The sequence below is a fragment of the Mycena indigotica genome (genome assembly GCF_014461135.1).
Source record: "Mycena indigotica strain 171206Taipei chromosome Unknown Mind.scaff0018, whole genome shotgun sequence".
In the NCBI taxonomy this organism is placed as follows: domain Eukaryota; kingdom Fungi; phylum Basidiomycota; class Agaricomycetes; order Agaricales; family Mycenaceae; genus Mycena; species Mycena indigotica.
The window spans coordinates 893,319-906,603 of NW_023503017.1; the positions used below are offsets into that span (position 1 = coordinate 893,319).

Below are 13,285 nucleotides of genomic sequence, written 5' to 3' on the forward strand. Positions count from 1 at the left end.
TACCAAACGCCCTGATTCATCTTTCTTTACCTTGGCCAGTGCGGGCGCTACATAAATAACTAATACATGGGCGACATGGACGGGGTTTCGTATCAATAGGTGCTGTTGTTATAAGTAGGTAGGTATGCGGGTCCGTGTCATCATGAATGTAGAGTGCAAGAAGCAAAAAAATGCAAGAGTATGGTGGAACGAATCAGAGGACAGACCCAAAGCCCAATGCAAATCTAATCGTCGTCGTCTGAGTCGAGCGATATGACTTCGCCCTTCGCGGCAGCAGCGCTGAACGGGTTTGAAGACGAGTAGCGCCCGTCGGGTGTTCTCCACGTGCCGTCGGCCTCTAGTAAGACGTCGTCAACGGACGTTGGCGTCAAGCGAAGAATTTCTGCAAAAAAGCTATTTTGTGTCAGACAAGGAAAGGCGAAGGAGCGCGATGAACATACCCGTCGATGATGAGGTCCCGCCAATCGAGTACGTTTTCACATATAGGACACAGCCTGTAGTAACATGTGAGTGGGATTAAGGACAGCAAGAAAGACGGACCATGTCGTAGTTTGTTCCATGACAGCATACCAAGACGTAGCATCGAAGCATTGAGAATGAGCACATCTAGAAGAGCGACAGGGCAGGGCAATGCGGGCGAAGCTCAGCTATTCGAAAAGGGATAACATGAGCTTGAAGGAGGGCATTAAAAAGAGGAGACACATACGGGGCATTTGAGAGGCAGTTTCAGTGTCCCAGCAATGATATCGTCGTCTTCACTCGCCGTAGAAATCACTGAACAGCATCAGAAAAGGGTTATATGTGGTAAGAACGAGACTTACTCTTTTGACGAATGCGGTCTGCGGGAACGAAGTTGTTGGCGACAAGAGTATTGACAAGCGAGTTGACAGACTGCGTTTTGACCAACTGTGCAACGAGATAGAATCGCTGTTGATGAAAGTCAGTTGAAGTTTCTTGTCGGGAGACTAATCAAGACAACACACCTTATATTCGACCTGGGTGCCGACCGGGGAATGATTTATATAGATCATCCTCACGACATTCGGCCCTGGACCCAAAGTACCGACACCGAGATCGGGGGGTGGAGCGGTTCCAGGTGTTTTCTTCATGCCCTTTAACGCGGTTGACTTGAGCTGGACATCGTTGATAAAGACTTCGCATGTTGATGGGAACTCGATTGGTAAGTCGGGATTGGTGGCACGGTGAGCGGAGTAGAACTTGGAACTCGTGCAAAACAGGCGGACTTGATAAGTGGAGCTAGCAGCAAATGAGAAATTGATGCTGCGGGCGAATAATCGGAAAGCACTTGGGGGTATTGAGTTTCGCGAGTTGGGCTGGGGTAAGTGAAAATTTCAGGAAAGCTTCACGGCGATCTTGCGCGTTGTAAGATTCTGGTCTGTATAAGCTCTGGAAATGACGGGTGGGCGGCCACGGACCTGGACATTCGTAAACTGTCGATACTGTCTCCTCGACGCTGAAAAAAGGCGATGGTTTGAAGCGAAATGGGTCTGGAGAGGTTTAAATTGAAGCAGGACGGGGTTTGTAGCATTCTGACCCGTCGACACAAAGTTTTTTCGGACGGGCGCTGAAATGCTTCCCGGTAGATGAGGAGCGATGGGGGCAGACTTTGCGGGCAGTGCAGAGCTTGATGCTCTAGGCAGACTACACGGAAATTGTCTGAGAGCTATCCAAGTCAACAGAGAACGAAATACACGCACGAAAGGAGTATCCCCAAGCTTATAAAACTGGACCGGACAGCATTCCAGCCCTTCAGATCTCCGCTAGTTTTCAAGCGGCGTAAAGACGCGGCCATCCGCTCTACTAGGTCGCCCTTCTTCCCTGATCGCGAAATGTGGGCATTGAGGTGTTTGTTGAGGGCCACTATGGCGCTTTTTAGGTCCACCACGCTTGACAGCGAAAGCCGATTGACCACGGTCTGCAAATGGTTGTCAGAGTGGTAAGAGCGCGTCTAAAATGACTAGGGCACACGTCTATTTCTTCTAGGCCGGATACGGCGCGTGAGGAGGACATGGGTGGCAGAGTCAGGGAAGCAGCGTGATGAGTCACACCGTGACCGCACTTTTCGATATTTTCAACGAGCAGAAGACTCGAGCAGATTGTTTCAAAGTATCGCGCAACCTTAGAGACCACCATGTCCAACGTAGGTACTTACTCCAGGTCGTCTCTTGTTTAATCATAGTTGTATGTAGCTTCCACCGCTGGCTGTCGAACTAAGGCTGGCACAGCAAATGTCGCCGAAATAAGTATCGTGGCGTTAGACTGTCAGGCACAACTTCGACAATCTCGGGTAGTTGAAGGACATATGCTGTTGCTTCTTACCGTCTCGTCGGCCCTCAAATCTCTCTCCTCTCGCGCCTCTCCCGACGAATGCACGGACATAAACGACTGCAGGCGGCTCTTTGACATCGTCTGGGGCTGTCTTGTAACCATCTTCCTCTGCATATGGATTTCGGTTCACCCAAATGTCCCCCCTCCCCTGCCTTTGGATCGACAGCCATCAACCGAGGCGGGTCTTTGGATACGCGCTCGGTGGCTTGTAGTTGATGTCAATGGACCGTTGATTCGTCGAATCAAGCTTATGGGAATCGCGTTGCTCGCTCCCGAGCTGATTTTTGGACTAGCTGCGCGGCAGCTGGCGGTGGCCCGTTTTTTCTCCCAGAGTGAGCTTGTTCCACTCAAGTCGACAATTTTAATGCTCACGACTTGAACAGAATACGACATCTCCCTCACGAGGGGCTTCTTCATCGGAATGGGCGGGTTTGTTGACGAAGATGGCCACCCAATTGTAACATGCGCTCAACTCTCTGAGCTGGGAGTACTCGAGGCAGTTCGCAGGGTTCCTCAGGCGGCGATCGATGATAAAAGCAAGGGCGACTTCTTCTCGAAAGCAATCAGTCTGTCGCAAGGAGTCTGGTTCATCGTCCGCTGCATTACGAGGGGCATCCAGCATCTCCCGCTCACAGAGCTCGAGATTGCTACATTGGCTTTTGCGACCATCAACGCGACCACTTTTCTGTTGTGGTGGGGAAAGCCGCTGGATGTGCGCGATCCCATAATGCTGGCAGTGAAAATAGCGGCTCAAAACCAGCCAGGAGATGCTCCTCGGCCGATCAAACCCCCACTTCCGTGGACGAGCCGCCTGGAATTCTTGCTTTTCAATAGCTACACCACGGAGGACCACGACCCATACTCCAGCAAGTTTGTCCCCACCTTCTGGTCCGCCTCCTCCGCTGACGATGCGGGAAAGAATATCGCCGTCGCGCTTGTTTTCCAATTCTACTGCAGCGTCGTCTTTGGCGGTATCCACTGTGCTGCGTGGGACGTGGCATTTCCCAGCGTTGCCGAAAAGTGGTTGTGGCGAGTCGCCGCTCTGGCAATCGTGTTGCTGCCCGCAATCCTCGCGTCGACGTCACCTTCACAGATGAAGATGACTCTGATTCCGATTGCAGTGATGTACTGTGTTTCGCGGGTTGTGCTTCTTGTTCTGCCTCTCACGACTCTTCGGACTCTCCCCCCAGCAGTTTTTGTGGACATTGATTGGAGCATATACATTCCGCACTTGTAATACTGGACATCATTAAATCTTACAAAAGGAAAGCACCAGAGAGTAAGAGAGGCAACATCCACCATGAGCCCGAAGCCCCTTCAATTGCATTCCCGCTTGTACTATTCGACAATGTCCCACTGCCCGTATAAGTCACATTCACCGCCTGGGTCGTCCACGCAATCAACGCCGCCGGTAGATTCGATCCGTCGTTTATCGTGAACGATAACTTGGCAGTTGCCCCAGGGGAATCGAGGCTATAAACCGAAATCAGTCTCGTACATATGACCTGACAGAATCTCCAGCACATACTTTGCGTAGGTTTCCCCATATTTATTCAGTATGGTGACGTTGTCGATTGAGCTGCCCCCTGAGAGCGAGACCTCGAAGGTGTAGTCTCCGTCCGCGAGCTCGTCAATCTCCACAGCAACATAGGTAAGAGACGAGTCCCCGTAAGGGTTCCGAAGGGTCGCGTTGGATGCGTCCAGTTTGACGGTTGTGCTCTTGCGGCGCTCCAAACTTGGGCTGGCGGCAGCCGGGGTTTCAGTTATTGCTGGGTCGAAAGAGTCCGCTCGCGGGGCAGGGGCGTTGACGGGTAATTCCCGCGGGAAGTTATACTTGTTGCAGCCGCCTTTGATCTTGACGAGCACCTTGTCTTTCGCGTTGACGCCGCATTTCCTCAGGAATTTTGAGAGCATTGGGCCCTGAGTGCCGGAGTTCTGATACCGCGGAACGCACCAGCGCGTTTGGAGGCCGCTGACAGGATTCAGTGTCGCTACAAGAATGATCAGTAGTCGAGAAAAAACGCGGAAAAGGACGAACCTGGGGGGTATTCGTCACATTGGAATGAACCGACCCCAAGACCACTGGCGGCGGAGACATCTATGGACAAAACCGGTAAGTAATAAGTATGGAAGGAAGACCGACATTGGTAGGTAACCTTGACAATAGCCTGCACAGTCCGCCTCGTTCCTCACGCCCTTCCCGTTATACTCCAACACATCCTCGCCGTCAGCCAACCCGTTCTGTATCAGCCCAGCCCGCTGTCTTGTCACGATTCCATAACACATGCTATAGACCAGCTGGTCCGTCTCGCCCACCACCGAATCAAGCTCCCAAACGGGCAGTTCTTGACGGGAAGCAACATTACACAATCGAGTGCAAAAGTCGGGGAAAGGTCGTTGACGGGCTTCAAGAAGGCGCGCAGCATTGGAAGCAGGGGAGCAGCCCGTGGTCGAGGGCAAGCCAGAAGCAGTGGTGATTGTCCCAGTAGATCGGAAAGTAGATGTGGATGTCGTAGTCCGCGTTTGTGTTGTCGTGCGAATGGATGAGCAGTACCCTGGAATGGACGCACAAGTAGAGCCTGACGGACAGCCTATGAGAATTGTGAGATCCCATCTAATTGAGTCAACGAGAAAAACTCACAAGCATCATTACAATGTAATTCCCCCGCCTCACAACACTGTTTCCCGCCGCCGTTCGTGTTACATTGTTGTCCTTGGGGGCAAACATAAGACGTCCCACAGCAGACTGAGCCGGGTGGCGCGCAAAACTTTCCCCCACAGGTTTGCGCGGATTTAGGGCAACAGTAGCCGGGGCGGTCAGAGCGGCAGTTTGAGTTGGTCGGGCAGCAGTCGAGGAAGGTCGAGCACTTGCAATTAGTTGAGGTAAGTTATATCGTGGGCATATCAATGACACGCACACATTGGCTTCCTGCGGGACAACACCAAGTATTTCCTTGACAAGGCACTGGGTACGCGCATGCTTTTTCTTGTCGTGCAAGGGGTGGATGGGCGGCGTCTCGGGCTTGCGGTCTCAGTAGGCCTGGAATGGTCGTGCTGAGTTGGGAGGTCGTGGAGTTGCTTGATATGTCTGTGTTAAGAAGCCGCGATCTTTCAGGACGGAAAAGATCATCGAGAGGTTCTCCATTGAGCACCGGAACGAGTGAAAGCAGCAGCAAAAGAGCCATGGCAGTGCGCAAAGGGAGCCAGCGCCACCGCAAGAGGCTGGTTACTTATACCAAACACTCATCTTCATGGACGCCGCTGACCATCTTCGAGGATCATTTTTGACAAGAATCAAAATTTGCCCATTGGCCAAGGGTTGTTGTTGCCTGCGCGCCTGACAAGGAGATGAGGCTGGTAAATGAATGAGGCTGTGCAGTTTTCTGAGACATGAGGTGCTGTTTGGCTTGGCGAGCCGCACAAATTCCACGTTGACCCTTTCAAAGCTGTTCGTCTAAACTTGAAGTCATGCAGTATACCAAGCCGTAAATCTAATGGGTTGCGTTAGGATTGGGACAACTCATCCAACACTACTTGTTTGCTCAACGTTGGAGGGAGGCCGCTGCCAGAGCAGCTGCGGACAGTCCTATACTGTATGGTGTGCTGAGCGAGGCTCGGCGAGCAGTGATCTACAAGGCAACACATACCATATATGATATACCGAGGTTTGAGATGACTTCCAAGGCAAGGCGGGACGAGACTAACGAGAGAGTTGGAATGAGACGAGAAGATGGTCACGCCACGTGTCATGCACGTGATGTGACCATCATCATGACAACGTCCTTTCCGACCGTCAAGTCTAGAAGTTTCACTGTTTCAGTACTTTATGGTCCATGGTCCCACGACTCAGGGAATTCTTCAACTCGCCCGAACGACTTTTGGTACTTCAGGTCTACCCGACGCCAATGAAACGGACTGTTTTAAGAAAGTTGCTTAATGCATTCAATGTTCGGTTGTCTCTATAATAATCACCAGTGATCAACAGTGCAAGATTCTCAAAAATTAAAATACATGTTTCAACCCCTACCACTCACTCGTCAAGGGCTGGGTGGGGGTTTCCCCCTAGGTTCTCCCGGTCAACCAGCTGCAATCATGATATCGTTGTCCTATCTGGGCCCTGGCATAGGTAAACGATACAGTATACCGTGATCATGATGACGGTTTCAAGCTACTGTCACGTCGTCTTACATGAACGACCAAGTCAATTTCGAGATGACCAAGGTAGTGAGTACTTAGTATTCGACGACATTGATTCTGAAACAGGAAATGCTAGCTCTCCCGAGCACCGTGAATGGGAATCAGTGGCTCTCGTGATTCTCATCATGTGAATCTACGTTTGCGCGATTCCAAAGGCCACTGCGACTGTTCACAAAGCACTTCCCATCCGAAGATCGTCGGCAGGTATACCCTGCTCAGGCCTGCTGGTTCTTGAGCGTCTGATTCCCTCTCGGCTCCGTCGGCGGCTCATTCTGACTCTCACGGGTGTTGGCGATCTTTGCTCGACGAAGATTGCCGGCGCTCTTCAATACGAACGGTGGCTGGAAGATCTTCCGAAGTCGTATGGGGCGCAGGGTGGCAGTACTGAGGATGAGTCATATGTGTGTACGTGTCATCCGTCTTCCAGCAATGCGTGGTGGGTAGACTGAATTGCCTTCTTCTTTAGAATAAAGCCGAACGCCTACAACCAACTGCAAGTCGCGATAGCCCCATTGCGTAGGGCCTCCGAGGAGTACCGCGCCATGTAAGACCCAACCGTTTTTGTCATTTCAAGCTGGCGGCTATCGCTTCGCGTCTCAATGGGTTACCTCATTCATTCAAGTCTTGACTCGCTGCTGAAATCAGCGTCAAATGCGCGCCTCTATAAATTCAAGCCATAATACTGCTCGTTACCCCCAGTACAACAAGAACGCGGATATGGATCCTGGCGGGCTTGACTCGAATGCAACGGTTAGCTTTCTTCGCGGCCGTCCGCGCACGCTTGTGGCCTGTTACAACTGCAGGAAGCGCAAGATTCGAGTGTGTCCGCCCTTCTATTTTTTGTTGAAGTTTTTCTCATCATAAAATTTCTCAAGTGCGTCACCACCGAAAACCCGCCAGTGAACCCATGCAAGCGCTGCATATCGCGCCGTCTCGAGTGTCAGTACGACGGCCCGGAGATGTCCGTCTCAGGCTCCCCGGTCAGTACTAGTGCCTATGGTGGTCAGCAGCCGGATTCGCATTCTCCTGTTTCAGCTACCCCTTCATCTCCTGCGCATCTACATCCCAGCCAGCTGTCCAATTCTCGGCAGCCCCATCTGGACACCGTTCCATATAACGCGACGCCATTATATCTGCATCCTCCAACTCCAACTCCCCATGGTGCTCCAGTTTTTTCCGGGCCGAGTCCGCCGCTTCCCTATACCAGCCCGCCGCCCTTTCCCGCCCGGCCGCGATACTCGAACGGACAGGGCTACCCAGACCTATCGCTCAGCTTATCCGATTCCGAGAATCCTCGCATGGACCAGTACTTGCGTAACTAAATATTGCTCAAAACCAGAAAGTTTTGCATCATTTGAATTTAACTCAAATACAACTACATCTGCCATCTTTAAAATCCATGATTTCCGCGATTTAAATCAAGCTTACCTTTCGCTCATAAAAATCTAGTTACCTCAACTTGAATCCCAAGGAGTGGATTGGACTCTACTTAACAATTGTGTCATCCCAGCTCAAAATTTCAATAGTACAATTCCCCTCAGGAATGATCAATATATTACTGAAGAAAGCCTTATCCATATCATTTACTCAAGTCCTTACTTCAAGTCCTATTCAGCAAGTCGATGCATGACCGTTCCAACAACACTCTTCATTTCAATCTACTGTACATTTCCTATCCCAGAATCGGATCTCCTTTGTCGACCTCGAACAGCACCTCCTCCGCCTTGCCATGAATCTCGCTCAAACTACGGTACCCCGCCAACGCGAGCGTGGTGTCCAAATCGGCGATTGTGTGCTTGATCACCTGCTCGATGCCCGCCTGGCCAGCAACGACGCCGCCGTAGACCCACGGTCGGCCAACTGAGCGAACGGTATCAGGCGGCATATAGAAAACAGAGTAATAAAAACCCACGAAGAACAGCTTGCGCTCCAAGCGCGATAGCCTTGAAGATGTCGGGGCCGGTTCGGATGCCTGAGTCGAAGAGGACGGTGAGTTTGCCCGCTGCTTGGGCAGCCTTGATCTTCGGCGAGCGCATGATGCTCGCTAGGGCGTAAAGCGACGGAATGGCACCGTCAACTTGCCTTCCACCTATAACGCGTGTCAGACAACGAATAACATAAGTTGGCCCAAGCACCGTGATTGGAGACGACAATGCCGTCGATGCCACACTCGAGACATTTCTCCGCGTCGTGGACGTTCTGGATGCCTTTAAGCACCAATGGCCCCTCCCAGTTCTCGCGCAGGAAGCGGAGGTCCTCCCAGCTTCTGAATAGGCCCGAATTGCACTCTCTCAGCCACTCTCTTCCGAGAAAGACCGCCTCCTGAATGTCCTTGTCGCCCGCCACGAAGCGTCTGTCCATCTCCTTTGAATCGTAGGGAAACTTGGGGACCACGCCCGTGATCGGCTCTCTCCCAAGCCCTTTCATGAAGACCGGGTCAGAGGTCCCGATTTGCACGCCAACGCCATGGCCAAACGGGATGTATGAAGTCTCGAGGTCGTGCGGTCGCCAGCCGAGGAGCATGGTGTCAAGGGTGACAACGAGGGCCGTGAACCCGCTCGCTTTGGCACGCCCTAGCAGGGAAAGTGTGACGGCGTCGGTCTTGGGCCAGTAGAGCTGGTACCAGCGATGTCCATTCCCGTTGGCGGCTGCGACGTCTTCGATTGGCCGAGAAGAAGCGGTGCTCAATATGAAGGGCAATTTCGAAGCGTGGGCAGCGCGGGCGGGAGCAAGTTCGCCCTCTGCAGTGAAGATGCCTTGCACACCGATGGGGGCAATGAAGATCGGTGCTGGGTGTTTGACACCAAATATGGTCGTCTTCAAGGTAGTTAGTAATCTGCAAGCAAGGATGCGAAAACGTGCCTCGAGATTGCGGGTTGTCGCGTTGACAAGCATACGGGGGACAATTCTGTACTTTTCAAAAGCACGCAGATTCGCGCGATATGTCGAGTTTGTGCCTGCGCTGCCCCCAGCATACATGAAGGCACCTTTCTGCTTGTGAGTTGTGAGGCAAGCGAAGTCTGGAAGACAACGCACCGGGGTAGTCCTTCAGCTTCTCCTTCGCCTTGGCTTCGATCTCCTCGAAAACAACCGTTCCAAGCGGCCCAGGTCCCTGTCTTCCTGCATAGACGGACAGCATGTACCCGCTCCAGCTCCATTGTTCCTCTGGGGTGGTCATGGCGGTCGTCGATATCGGCTCAAGTTTGTCCCGAATACGATTGCTCGTCAGTCTGATGACTGATGACCGGCTGGATGGCCTGATTTCCGGGAGCAATCATAACTTAGGTATGTTGAGCAAGACTGGGTATTGGTGGGAGAAGATGGAGGTTTGGGACAACCTCGACGCGTGACGTAAGCCTCGGATCCATTGCCAGCATTTACAACTACTCTGGCTATTTTTCCAAGTCGGAGGAGAACAAGAGGGGGAATTATAGTAGTGACCTTTCATACACCAAGATCGAGAGTCAGAATACGTGTGTCTAAAAAAAAAATTATCAAGAAAAGTGTTTCTGAGTTAGAGGGCTCACATTACTTGATCGTAAGATTTAACCTTGCAGGTACGCGCACAGCCGAGTTTCACAGAGTCAGGAATTCCATTAAGCTATTAACCGAAGGTCTAAATTTACAGATAGATAAATGTGCTGCCATTGTCCATTCCATTATTATTGTGCCTTCTTCCAGCCTGAGTTCGATTATGGTGTGTTGCGGCGGGGATTATAGCCCGCCGAGCTGTGCGGGCGTCAGGGAGTTGTACCGGGGGCAGAGCGTGCCCCATTCGGGGGGCTGGACGGAGTTGACGATCGTGTCAGTGTCTTCCGCGAACACGACGGCAAGGCCACTGAGAATATCGGTCAGCGTTAACGCGGGCAGGACGGGAGCGGACGTACACTTCGAGGTGGAAGTCGATGTGGCAGTGGAGGAACCACGGACCCCTAAAAAGACGTTGAGAAGAGGAAGACGCCAGACGAAACTGCAGACTCACGCATTGTCGGTCTCGAAGCGGATGGTGACGTTGTCGCTGGGAGACCACCGTGAGCAGCTGGCGGGCGGTAAGTGAAGAAACGAGCTCACGTTCTGGCGGCGCCGGTGTCGACGACGTCGCGGATGACCGGGTCGATGTAATTGTACGTCGAGTTTCCGCTGCTACGGAGGACCCAGAAGGTGTGCTGCAACAGTCATGAATTAACAGGGGAAGAAGGCAAGGCCAATGAAAACACCAACACCGTGAAGATGGATGGGGTGAGGGCCGCCAACGGTGCCTCCCGGAATGGAGAGCTCAACGACCGAGTTGGGCGGGAGGGTGCTGACAAAGAATATGAACAGGATGATCGTCTAAAAAATGCACCACAAACTAGACACTGCCGGGAGGGAGAAGCTCAGCGGCGGTATGCGCTCCGCTCTTGATCTGGAGGAGAACTGGGGCCGTGGGCGACACGTACTCGGCACCGTTGACGGTGAAGTGGCCGCCGGCAAAGCCAATCGCGAGGTTAAGATTAACGTCAGCGCCGCCAGGAACAGGTCTACCAGGGACAGGGCGGGCGACAAGCGGGTGGAGCTTGGTCTCAACAAGCGCATTGGTAGCGGCAACAAGAGGAGTCGCTGGGTCAGAGACAGGTGCGCCGGCGTAGCGCAAAACGGCCGAGTTAATACCGTTGGCGAAGCCCGCTGTCCCGCCGTTGGCAACGGAGCGGATCCAGTAGTTGTTGACGGGTTGGTTGGCCGTCAAGACGAAAGAGTACCGTTGGCCAGCGAAGATTTGAATGGAATCGACAGTCAAGGGCTGGGGATCCGTTGATCAGTCAGGATAGGGAGGGAAATTCTACCACGCACCTTGTGGCTAACACCGTCTACCTCGATAATCGTCATCGTGTGGCCATCAATGCTGAATTTGAAGTTGGGATCTGTAGGGCCTGAGTAAAATATACAAAGCTTTCAAGTCGAACCCACCGCAGGAGAGAGAAACGAGCCGGAAGCGATAACGTGTGTTTTGCGTGACCGAGATGACCGCAAGTTGGGATGTCGGACCGCCAGCATAGCGCCCAAGGCCGTTGATCAGGGTGGAAACGAGCGTAGGTGGGATGCCGAGGGTGTGGACGGGCGCGTGGTACCAGTCCGCGAGGGTGATGACGGTGCTGTCGTCGTCTACATCGTACAGACTCTTGTGCGGGTCATTGGGGTCGTAAACTGGAAGACGAAGGATGAGCTAGTCACTCTATGGACGGGGATTGAACACCCTCACCAACGATAACTCCACGGAGGCCGTCGCAATACTGCGTCGACAGGTGGGAATGGTACCAGTAGGTTCCTGTACTGTGGTCAAATACAAGCCATCTTACGAGAATCGGAGACTAACCTGGCTGGCCGGCGGTCGAAAATTCGTACAAGAATGAATCATTTTGAGCGATGGGGCATTGTGTGACGAACGCAGGACCATCGGCCCAGGAGCTGCCTGCCTGGAAGCTATCGAAAGCGTTACTCACGCGTTATACCAATGCAAAGAATAATTACAAGCCGTGCCAATGAATGGAGCTGCTGAGCAACATGGTGTTGTCAGTGAGGGAGTCGATGACATTCAATCGAAATGTGTCGCCGACGTTGGCCTTGATGATTGGGCCAGGAATGGTACCTCCCGCTGTTACAGCTCTGAAAGTCGTGAGTCTTAATGTTGGCACAGGGTTAAACCCGACTTACGAGCGAGTAAAGCCATCAGGCGCAACCTGAGCATTGACGAGCGTAATGTCAGCGACGGGACCCACTGCACCAAGTGCTGGTGAAGCGAGCGCGAGAGCAACGAGCGATGTGGCCGCAGTCAGCATGCCAGAAGAAGGAAGTAACGAAGGAGGGTGGGTCCCAATGCAGAAACGAGGCAGTTTGGCGGGTCCTTTTATGTTCAGCGAAAGTTACGCGGCCACGGCCAAGTCCAGCGGCAGACGAATCTCAGATTCATGGCGGCTGTCGAGATACAAGTTTCGTGACAATGGAGCAGGGGGTAGACTACGTACGCGTGTGTCGGCGGTACGAGCGGAGGTAAGATTGATTTGATGAGAGATGCGAGGGAGGGTTGCTGCGATCGCTCGGGTCGCTATTCCAAATATAGCAAGCCCATATAAGCAGAGGCAACTGTCGCTCGAGACATCCAACTCCGACTCACCCACACCCACAATGTACAAGTCCCTCCTTGCCCTCGCCACTTTCGTCTCGCTCGCAGTTGTCCGTCACGTCCTTTCCATTGGTGGTGATTCAGCTCACGGTAAAACAGGCTGTCCCGAAGGTCTTTACAGCGACGCGCGAGTTCCAGACACTTACCGACGTGTAAGTTCGCCCACTCGCGGTTGTTTCCCTCCTGTTAACTTTTCTTCCAGCGAGCCGTTCTTCGTCACCAAGACCACAACGGTCACCTGGACGTACGCCCCCGGCTGTTCTTGTTGACCGTCCTCTGACACTTTACTTGCAGCGGCAGCGCCAGCACCAGCGTCGCCGAGCCCACTGGTACACCCATCTAAGCGTAGAAACTTTGAGAAATAATGCACACATAATGATAATTGTTCTTCTCTTGTTCGCATCGTTCTCCGGGCCTGAGACTCTGAGTCAGCTGGCTTTGCAACGACTTTGCAAGGGAGAAGATGGAAGATCGGGGAGAGATGTGATTGGCGTCGTGATCCTGATGTGACGCGATAAATTGATCCTGCCAAACGCCAAAGTGGGGATGAGAACACGGACCGGGAACCCCGCCCATACC

The 13,285-nt window shown here is 52.7% G+C and overlaps 3 protein-coding genes across 3 annotated transcripts; all 3 read right to left on the reverse strand.

Annotated features, from left to right (window-relative positions):
- Positions 1 to 224: 224 nt before the first annotated feature.
- On the reverse strand, positions 225 to 2,046 carry MIND_01414900 (uncharacterized protein; the record flags this gene model as incomplete). Its single annotated transcript, XM_037370543.1, has 11 exons — positions 1,990 to 2,046; positions 1,719 to 1,936; positions 1,556 to 1,662; positions 1,437 to 1,508; positions 1,307 to 1,391; positions 984 to 1,257; positions 822 to 927; positions 707 to 774; positions 541 to 647; positions 441 to 494; positions 225 to 393 (listed from the first exon to the last, which is right to left on the reverse strand). The coding sequence occupies exons 1-11, from the start codon at positions 2,029 to 2,031 to the stop codon at positions 225 to 227; spliced, it is 1,302 nt and encodes a 433-aa protein (XP_037213135.1). The 5' UTR covers positions 2,032 to 2,046.
- Positions 2,047 to 3,605: 1,559 nt separating this feature from the next.
- Positions 3,606 to 5,534, reverse strand: MIND_01415100 (uncharacterized protein; the record flags this gene model as incomplete). Its single annotated transcript, XM_037370544.1, has 6 exons — positions 3,606 to 3,822; positions 3,878 to 4,340; positions 4,388 to 4,447; positions 4,506 to 4,940; positions 4,991 to 5,216; positions 5,268 to 5,534. 6 exons carry the CDS (start codon positions 5,532 to 5,534, stop codon positions 3,606 to 3,608), a joined length of 1,668 nt encoding a protein of 555 aa, XP_037213136.1.
- A 2,684-nt stretch (positions 5,535 to 8,218) lies between these two features.
- Positions 8,219 to 9,724, reverse strand: MIND_01415200 (Fmn dependent; the record flags this gene model as incomplete). Its single annotated transcript, XM_037370545.1, has 4 exons — positions 8,219 to 8,406; positions 8,459 to 8,635; positions 8,682 to 9,533; positions 9,583 to 9,724. 4 exons carry the CDS (start codon positions 9,722 to 9,724, stop codon positions 8,219 to 8,221), a joined length of 1,359 nt encoding a protein of 452 aa, XP_037213137.1.
- Between the last annotated feature and the right edge of the window lie 3,561 nt (positions 9,725 to 13,285).